This window comes from Ursus americanus, chromosome 14, assembly GCF_024610735.1.
Source record: "Ursus americanus isolate L20-20 chromosome 14, mUrsAme1.1.p, whole genome shotgun sequence".
NCBI lineage: Eukaryota > Metazoa > Chordata > Mammalia > Carnivora > Ursidae > Ursus > Ursus americanus.
In genome coordinates this window covers 8,396,239-8,406,141 of record NC_142140.1, presented here as the reverse complement: position 1 = coordinate 8,406,141, position 9,903 = coordinate 8,396,239, and the positions used below count along the sequence as shown (strand labels likewise).

At 45.3% G+C, this 9,903-nt stretch overlaps 1 protein-coding gene across 8 annotated transcripts in view; it reads left to right on the top strand.

Annotated features, from left to right (window-relative positions):
- Window positions 1-1,430: 1,430 nt before the first annotated feature.
- Window positions 1,431-9,903, top strand: part of MTMR14 (myotubularin related protein 14) — a 45,097-nt gene continuing 36,624 nt past the window's right edge. For 6 of the 8 annotated variants that reach the window (XM_087866809.1, XM_045808177.2, XM_045808178.2 and 3 more), the window contains exons 1-3: window positions 1,431-1,718; window positions 3,487-3,635; window positions 8,846-8,954. In XM_087866809.1, the coding sequence (XP_087722935.1) occupies window positions 1,563-1,718; window positions 3,487-3,635; window positions 8,846-8,954 (414 nt within the window). In that variant the 5' untranslated portion in view covers window positions 1,431-1,562. The remainder of the gene's footprint in view (window positions 1,719-3,486; window positions 3,636-8,845; window positions 8,955-9,903) is intronic. The other 2 variants (XM_087866810.1, XM_045808182.2) reach the window with 2 other exon arrangements.

Sequence of the window (9,903 nt, the reverse complement as noted above, 5' to 3'; positions counted from 1 at the left end):
CTGAAATAAATTCCTCTCTTGTTTCACTACCATTTGTTGCTCTGCCTTTGGATTTTGTCAGCAGCGAGTGGCTGAACCTAGTCTGTTTGGGACCTCCAGAGTCTGGTGCTCTTGTGTCCCTATGCCCTCGCAAGAAGCCAACTCTGGGCTCTATACTTACTTCCTTGTTCCTTATTTATTTTCCATTTTTTTCTCTTCCTTGTCCCTTATTCTTTATCCTATAAAAGCTTCCTGTCTCCTGCCACCCTTGGGACCAGAGACTGCCTACGTCGGGAGATATTAAGTAGTTTGTTTTTATTACCTGTTAAAAAGAAACAATAGACCGCAAATGGACTCACTTTTGCTAAGCACCATCGAGACTTAAAACCTAACCTAGTTGCGATTTCAGCCTCTCCCAGGATTGTAGTCTTAAACCAATTATTTGGGAATTTCCTGATCAGCACTAGTGAGGTAATCTGTACTTTAATAAGACCCCCTGTCTTCCCCTAAGGAAAGGTAAACTGATGAATGATCAACTCTTTTAACTCCCCTGTCACACCTTCCGACTATAAAATCCTTCCATTTTGTAGTTCCCCGGAGCTCCTTTCTACTTGCTACCTGGGGTGCTGCTGGGTTCATGAATAGTTGATTAAAGCCAAATTTACTTGAATTTTGTTAACACACCCAAATTGTGTTTTTTTTTAAATCATTTTGTAACACTAGTAATCTGTTAGAGATAAATACTGAAATATTCATAGATGAAATGATGAGACTTGCTTTAAAATTAGTCTACTGGATGGGGGAAAGACCGATTAAACAAGATAGAATGGCATATGTTGATTATTGTTGAAATTGACTAATGGATACATGAGGGGGTCATTATACTATTCTTTCCAGTTCTGTGAATGTTTGAAATGTTCCATTAACAAAAAAAGAAAAAATATGGTGCTTTTCAATCATAGAATTTCAACACAGTCATGACTCCCGTTTCCTTCTTTGATAACACGGATCGACTATAGGAGCACTATAATCATAAGGACATTGTGAGGAACAGTGTAAACAAAAAGTGCCTTATAAAATGCTGTTTTATTTTTACTTACTATTATTACTATGATTGCCAACACTAATTAGTTGCCTGCAAGCGTTCCCTCCTCCTCTCCCTGTAATGGTTTATTCCACTCTTCCTCCGGTTATTTCCCATAGTTCCTTCCTCCTACTTCCCGCACTAACACCCCTCCCGCATCCCCAATGGTTTAGCCCGGCTTCCCCGAGGAAACCCCGAGGGGCGGAGCCAGAGTTAAACGCGAGCGGCCCCGGCTCCCTCTCCCTAGACCTTTTGGATCGCTCCACATTTGGGGGTGGGCCGGTAATCAAGGGGCAGGGCGCGAGTCCCGGGCTCCGATTGGTCAGCACCGAAGTAAACATCCGGCAGGGTGGGGCGGGGCCGGAAGTGGAAAGGGAAGGCGGTGGCTGAGGCTGTTCGGGAGGTTCCGGACTCGGAGTCGGTGCCTCCAGGTGCCATGGGCAGGGCTGAGGCGCGCTGAGGGGGACGCCGGGTGCTGAAGGGGACGCGGGGCTGGGCCATGGCGGGTGCTAGGGCCGCCGCCGCCGCCTCGGCGGGGCCGTCGGCTTCTTCGGGCAACCCGCCGCCGCAGGAGCCGGGGCTCGGGGAGCTGCTGGAGGAGTTCTCCCGGACTCAGTACCGGGCCAAGGACTGCAGCGGGACGGGCGGCTCTAAGGTGAGTTCGGAGGTGTAAAGAGCACAAAGAGAGCTCCTTGGCTTGAACAGTTACAGAAGAAAGGCGGAGGTCAGGTGTGAGAGGAAGGAGAGGGAAGTTCCCAGGGTCTGGATCCGGAGAGTTAAGGGTCGGGTTCAAAAACCGAAAAAGGAAGAACTGGGGTCAGAGTGAGCCAAGGAAGGACGTCCTTTGGCTTGAGACAAGGCGTTTGGGGGTCAAGGATCAGAGCTGAGGGACCATGTTCAGACATGAGAGAGGGGGAGCTGAGGAGGGTTATTCCCGTGCATCAGGTATGGGTACAAAAGCCGCCCCCCCCCCCCCCGCCACCAAAAGTCTAGAGGATTGCTCCAGGTCAGAGGTCAGAAAGGAACCAAGATAGGGACCGAGTGTGTTCCTTCCTTCTACAGCCTTAGTGTCACTTTAGACTAGGCCCATCCCTTTCCTTCCCCTACAGATTAGGAGAACAGCCCACACTCCCCCTATTCCTTTATCAAAAGCAAGTCTCAGTTCTTCTTTTTTCTACCCTTGGGATTCCCTTCAGTCTCCTTATTGCCAGACCTGGAAGGCATCCAGCCTGGTAGGGCCATTCCCATCCTAGGCACTGTTTGGCAATCAAATGGGAATCTTGTGGATCCTCCTATCTCTTATTCCCCATGTGCTTTTGGCAGGTTTAGCATCAGGCTTTCCAGTGGGATTCTGTTCCATTCTGGGCCACGAAACTCTGGTTTGGCTCCAGGGGTTACTTGCTGGAACGTACTGCAGCTGGTATCCTGCCACTCTCTGGAGTAATCTAGGAAAGACCAGTAATGATGGGATTTCCCCACTCTCCAAACAACCAAGTGGTTTTCAGAGCTTAGCCTGAGGACCACCTGTTTCACCATTGTCTGGGATGCTTGTTAAAAATAAAGGTTCCTTGATCCCATCCAGTTCTACTGAGTCAGAATTTCTGGGGTGGGAACCTGGAATTTGCATTTTTTAATAGGCTTCTTAATGATACTCATGCATCTTAAAGTTTGAGAATTCCTAGTTTAAGCCACTATGAGTTTTTTCCTCTCCATTGTTCTTTTGAGTGGCTGTGGAGGGTCAGTGGTTTGCTGAGCCCCTCTTCCATCTTACACCCCTGAAGATTAGGGTTGTCTTAAGTTATACCTGACTTTCACTGCAGCTGACCTTAAAGCCTCTCCAGGCTTCCTGATCTCTTGTAGACTTCTGAAGGTATTACACGTCTTATGCCTTTTTTCTAGTGGACCTTTCCCTGAACTGTGAACTAAACAAGAGCAATTTTAAGGGGAGTTCATCCGTTTATTTGATAAATAAATGGAGTGTGAGGAGACAGCCTTGTTTGCAGCTTTTACTCGTTATACTAACTAGAGTGTCTAGGTACTTGTCTGTGACTAGAGAGTGGGGAGTAATCTGGAGCCAGGGGAAGATAATGGATTAATGTTAAAGTGATCTAGAGCAAGAGTTCTTAATATTTTATGGATTGTGGACCGCCTTGAAAATCTAATGAAAATTGTAGCCCTTTCCTTCAAATGCTTGTTTCACTGCAACACTGAGGGGTTCAGAGACCTCCCAAAACATACCGCATATAGATTAATGAAATACACATCTAGGGCCTGTGTCCCAGCAAAGTGTCTCTTCCTGGCATTGAATAATAATCACAGAGGCACATGTCATTCCCAGTGACCTCTGCAGGTCACGAACTGCTTAATTCTTATACTCAGAATCCCAGAATCTTCTTTACGCTCAGGTCTCCTCCTCTGTGCAGGTTGAGCGCATTGAGAAGAGATGTCTGGAGCTGTTTGGCCGAGACTACTGTTACAGTGTGATCCAAAATGTGAATGGGGATATCTGTGGCCACTACCCCCAGCACATCGTGTTCCTGGAGTATGAAAGTTCTGAGAAGGAAAAAGACACGTGAGCATCATGTAACTGTCTGGGGAGGCTCTGACAGTTCATCTCCAGAGTCAGGAAGTTGGCAACTGGGCGGGGAACTGGGTGGGGTAGACTCACTTTCCCCAGGTGTGAAACCTTATCGGCCTCTTTGTTTCATTCAGGGTTTGATAAGTTAGATTGACAAAGTAGCCTGGCATAGAATGAGCGGTAGGAAGTCACAAGCCTGGACTTCTATTTCTCCCCCACCTTAGGGCTCACTGACCTAAGACAGTTTACTTCACTCCTCACCATTCTGAACCTTAGTGTCCTTTTTTTTTCTTTTTTTTTTTTTTTAAGAGAGTGGGGGTGGGAGCTATGCTGTGTTGTTGACATTCTTGAGGGCACTTAACCATTTTGTAGGGCTTAAGAGCCTGAGGTCTGGAGTCAAACTGCTTGAGTTTACACGCTGGCTGTGTAAGTGATTTGGGCAGATTATGTAATCTCTTTGTCTCTTGGTTTTTTCATTGGTAAGTCTCTATCTCTGTTCAGGAAAATGGCTAGTGCAATCCCAGATAAGTGGGGTTGTTACAAGCCTGGCGTGTTTATTGTAAGAATTAGAAATAAGAGCTACCATTAATTGAGGGCCTACCAAGGCCTGAGTGCTTTCTTTGGGTAACAACAGGTCACATATAAGCATATATAAAGCACTCGGCACAGGATATAACCCAAAGGTAGTCACTAAATGGTGGCAGTTGTTTGACACTAATAAATCATCACAGCATGGAGGCTCCAGGAAATGCTTTATGTTGATTTCAAAGTTTGTTCCCTTGTCTCCATGCTTGCTGCTGCTTTTAAGAGAATCCAGGAGCTGTTCACAGTATCTGTGAAAGCATCTGTAGATGCGGTATTATGATGAGTGCAGCAGGCCCTCACTGCTGAAGTGTGCCCCTTAGGAACTGGCTAGAGACTCTGAATCTCTGGCTCCAAAGCCACTGAATCAAAATCACAGCCTGACAAGAAGCCCTAGTGATTCGGTTTAAGAAGCACCGCTGCAGACAAACCAGGGAGAATGGTTAATTCTGCCTGAAGTGTGTGTGTGTTTAGGAAGAGCCCGTGGTAGAGGTCCTCTTCAGCTGGAACTGGAAGGATGAGTAGCAGTCCTGACATGTCCTAAAAGACCAGTTTGTATATGGTCTTGATCATCAGGCCAAGGAGTGTGGACTTGTGGGTGTTAGTGGTTTTATTGTGCTAGTCTCCCGAGCACCGATTGAAATCACAGATTTTAGGGCCCCTGAATCAGAATTTCCAGAATCTACATTCTTAGGGAGCTCTCTAGATGAGTCTTACCGTACAGTATAGGCTGAGGACCACTGCTGTAGGCCATAGGGAGCCAGAGAAGGCTTTGAAGCAGGGGAATAACCAGGTGAGAGGAGTGTAAGGACTAAGCCTCAGGTTCCTTATCTGTAAAGTGTAGTTTCTAGTAAGTGTGCCATGTCATGAGGTTGTGGTGGGGTTCACTGAGAAAAACGAAGGTATTAGAAAAACAGATTGTATGTGGATCACAGAAATTATATCATATTCTCAGTCATATGAATTAAGAACTCCAGGGATCTCTGACCCTAAAGATTTGGGCTTTGTTATGGCTCCATTATATATGGTTTCTGTCTCTTCCTAATGTCTCCCAGAATTGGGTAGACTCAACATCTATAAGCCCTTAGCTAATGTTTCTCAACAAGATCTCTTTTTTCCTTGCCCTTCTTTCCACCCTCTTCAGTGCTTGCTGATGGTTTTACCTTGGTGACCCGATGGCATTCTGATATTAAGCTCAGCTGTAGTCGAGATGGTGCTTCAGCTAGACTATGAGCGAATCACCTGCGCTTTTAGTGACAACACAAAATCTGACTCAGTAGGTCTGGAGTGGGGCCCGAGCTTCCACATTTTCTCACAAGCTCCCAGGTGATGCCACCCCACCCTGTAGTAGAAGTACATTAAGGAACTTAGTCTTGGTTGCCCCACAGAAGTTTTTCCTGGAAGCGCTGATGCAGTAGAGCCCTTAAAGAAGGAGAAACGAATGTTTACCGAGGGCCTACCGTTTGGCAGGTATTAGGGTTTTACACACTAGCTCCCTCAAGTCCTGCAGGTGCCCAGTAAAGTAGGTGGTACTTCCATTGTACCGAAGAAAAAGTGAGAACCCAGGGAAGTAACTTGCCTTTCCTGAAGATCACAGAAGGAGTAAGCGGGGTGGGTTTAAAATCCGGGTCTTCCTCACTCTGCTCTGTGCGCCTGTCTGCCTTTTCTTTCTGTCACCATCACAGTTCTTCCACCAGCAGGGTCACACCTTCTAGGCCAGAGCCACGGTGGCATATTCATCACCCTAGAGGAGTTATTGAACTTTGTTTTTACGTTTTACTTCTTGTAAGGCCTTGAAGTAATTCTGAGCGGGCAGTGCCTTTCAGTTGAAGAGAAAGGAGTATATGCTTGTTAGGTGGGAACAGAACTTTTTGCTTCTTTACATACCTGGCTTTGGTGTTAATAGGACACTAATTAGACCGCATTACACGGGGTAGAACTGGATTCAGGAAGTAGTTTAGTTTGGTTAATTCACCTCCACAGTCTAGGCCATCATCTGGGAGTAGAAGTCTGGATAGGGATCTCTGAGCAGCCAAGGCATGTGTTTGTCAACAGGCGTCCATTGAGCTGTTGCCATGCGTCAGTCCCCAGGGATCCAGTTGGAAGCCCTACCAGATAGACGAAGTCCCTACCATTAGGTCTTTTGGGTAACACAGCCCAGTAAATAAGCAATGACTGTGTAACAAGAACCAGAATTAGGGAAGTACAGATGAGGCGCTGGGGGATAGTGGTTAATTTCTGCACCTAATTCCAGGGGTTGAGGGGTCCCCCATACCACCAGTTCTCGGACACCAGCTGGGTGTCCTGTGATTCGGCTCAATTCTGACACTATTTACCCAGAGATAGCATCAGATTCCACAGGTTAATAGCTCAGTCCCACAAGACAAATACACAAGTCTATGTTTATTCATTCAAATCTGAGTATCATGTGCCAGACATAGCTTAGTGCTTAGCACTGTAAGAAAAAGATCCTAAGGCCAAGAGATAATAAAAATAAAAACAGGAACTACTGAGAATGGAAGCTGTATTGGTTCTTTGAGTAGGGGAACTAGCAAAATAAACCACCAGCTAGCCTAACCAGAAAAAGTATGCCTGCTTCTACATTAAGAGATTGCCCAGAGCCCCCAAGAGGGAAATACTGGCATGTTTTCCATCTTGGTTTTATGGAGTTTGCCGAATGGAAGCTCTCAGCCTGGGAGAATCAAACACAGTTTCAAGGCATTAAGAACTCAAGGGAGCTGCTGGTGTGATTAAGTGAGATCCTGTTGCAATAGATGGTGCTGACCAGGTCTGTGAAAATGGCCTGGGGCCACCAAAAGCGAGAGGAAGACTACCGTGGACGGTATTGTATGTGCTCTCTGTTTCATATTCTCCTGGCATCTGGGTTGGATTAGGAGATTATTTTGTACTGAGGTGCCTTTTTATTTCATAGAGAAACTGAGTGAGGGGAAGTGGCAGAACTTGGTTTTCAGTGAGCCACGGACTTTCTAGGGCATCGCTGGGTGGCAGTGCCACCCTACAGGCACCTTAAAGAGGCACCCCAGCCTCTTCAAGTTTGCCATTCTTCCTGTCTTCAAAAAAGAAAAAAAAAAATTGACTACGAAAGTAGCATCTTAAATCAGATCTCACAGAAAAATACACCATGGGAAGTGTTAAGTTCTGTTCTTTTACCCCCTTGTTCTCTTTCCAAGATCATCAAACTATGGGTCCAGATTTTTATTTGAAAACCTCTTTCTAACTTCAGTTTCAGACCCCACTTGATAGTAGTTATATTTTTATTTTTATTTTTATTTATTTTTTTAAAGATTTTATTTATTTATTTGACAGAGATAGCCAGCGAGAGAGGGAACACAAGCAGGGGGAGTGGGAGAGGAAGAAGCAGGCTTATAGCGGAGGAGCCTGATGTGGGGCTCGATCCCATAACGCCAGGATCACGCGCTGAGCCGAAGGCAGGCGCTTAACCGCTGTGCCACCCAGGCGCCCCGATAGTAGTTATATTTTTAATAATTGTGGCTTGCAAATATATCTGTGAAGACTACTGAGAAATCAGCCGTATTTTTAAAAGACTTTTATTAATGCCAACAGCATCCAGATAGACTTAAAAAGTTACCACAGGTGTGTAGGAGTTGCTGAATTTACTCATTTGGAAACAATTATTTGTATGCATTTGCTGTGCAAGATCACATCGATGCCTAGGAGGATTAGGACGTAGAAGGAATTAAATGCCTTCTAGGACTTGACCTGGAACCTCTACCTTATATGGAGGGAGCATAGAGTGTTTTCCCTCCCTTCTGCTCATTTAATCTACATAGTTTCCGACTCTTTTAACTTTCCTGCCTCTCCTTTCTCGTGCAACCAAAAGCTCTGTCTGGCTGATGTGGAGCATTTTGCTCAGGATTGGTAGGTGAGTCTATAAGAAGAGACCCTGTTTTTAGGGTCTACTGATTTCATTATGGCTTTGCCTTGCTGGAGCTCATCTCTAAACCTGACTCTTTCATGATCTGGAAGCTCCCTTACCAAACCCAGTGGATTACTTACTGTATTTCTCCTTGCCACAAACAGCTGCTTTTTTTTTTTTACCTCCTTTGCTCCAGCATTTTCCGCCCTGTTTGCTGCTTGGACTGTTAAAGATAGTTGGAATGTTGATGAAATATCAGAAGCTTATCACCATGTGAAATAGGAACCTTCTTCTTAGCCTGCCCCCCTGAAAGATCACAAAAATGGCCCTATGATTTCCATAGGGTCCCCAGAGCACCTATTGTCTTACTCTGGGAATAAAAAAAATGTACACCCCAGACATAATCAGCATCCAGTTTGCTATGTGTATTTCTGTATTTTATGTACCAGGTCTTCAAAGTAGCTCACTTGTTTTTTCATTTTAAGGGTTCTAAAATCAGGATGATTTAAATTTTATTATGTATAATGTAGCATTTTTTTTCTTTTCCTGAAAAGCTTAACATATCCATGCTCTAGAGTTTAGGGATTAAAGCATTTACCGAATATCAAGTATGTATTCACACACACATTTGCAGACCTCACATGGGGTCTTTGTGAACACACATACACATAAACAAAATGCCCAGTTAGAAGCCAGCCTGACCTGCCTCTTGCCTGTGCCTTAGGTTTCAGAGCACTGTGCAAGTGAGCAAGTTGCAAGACCTCGTCAACCGTAGCAAGACGGCCAGGTGCAGAGGACGGTTTGTCTGTCCAGTGATCCTGTTCAAGGGCAAGGTAAGAATACACCATAGCCTCACACTCCTTGAGACCCTCTTCTGAGGTAGCTGGCTTAATGCAAAGTGTATGTTCATCTCGTTCTTGGCATTTGCCAGCCAAGTGTTGGGTGATAACTGGGTGCCTGGTGCTATGCAAAGCAGGCCAGAGAAACAGACCAATTTTTAAAAAAAATTTTTTTTTATTTTAATTTTTTTTATTATATTATGTTAGCCCAGACCAATTTTTTATACCACCTTCCAGGGGAGTCTATGTAAGGAAGGGATAGTCACACCAGAGTATCCTACCCTGTGTTCTCTCTCTCTCTCTCTCTCTTTTTAAAGATTATTTAAGAGTGGGGCGCCTGGGTGGCACAGCGGTTAAGCGTCTGCCTTCGGCTCAGGGCGTGATCCCGGCGTTGTGGGATCGAGCCCCACGTCAGGCTCCTCCGCTATGAGCCTGCTTCTTCCTCTCCCACTCCCCCTACTTGTGTTCCCTCTCTCGCTGGCTGTCTCTATCTCTGTCAAATAAATAAATAAAATCTTTAAAAAAAAAAAAAAAAAGATTATTTAAGAGTGAGTGAGCACAAGCAAGGGGAGCAGCAGGCAGAGGGAGAGGCAGGCTCCCTGGGATCATGGCCTGAGAGGAAGGCGGCTGCTTAACCGACTGTGCCAGACAGGCATCCCACCCCACCTTGTGTTCTGGAGCCAGACTGCTTAGGTTCAGATCTTGGCCCTGTGACTTCCTGCCTATACAAGGCCTCGGTGTCCTCCTCTATAAAATGGGAATAATAATCATGCACACATCAAAGGTTTATGGACTAGATTAGATCAAGTAAGTTAATACGTTGTTGTTTGTTCATTCTTTCAGTCCTATAATTTACTAAGTGTTTACTGAATGTGTATTATGTTTCAGGCCTTAAGATATGAGTGTGTAGACAAAAATCCTTACCCTCATGGAGCTTATACTT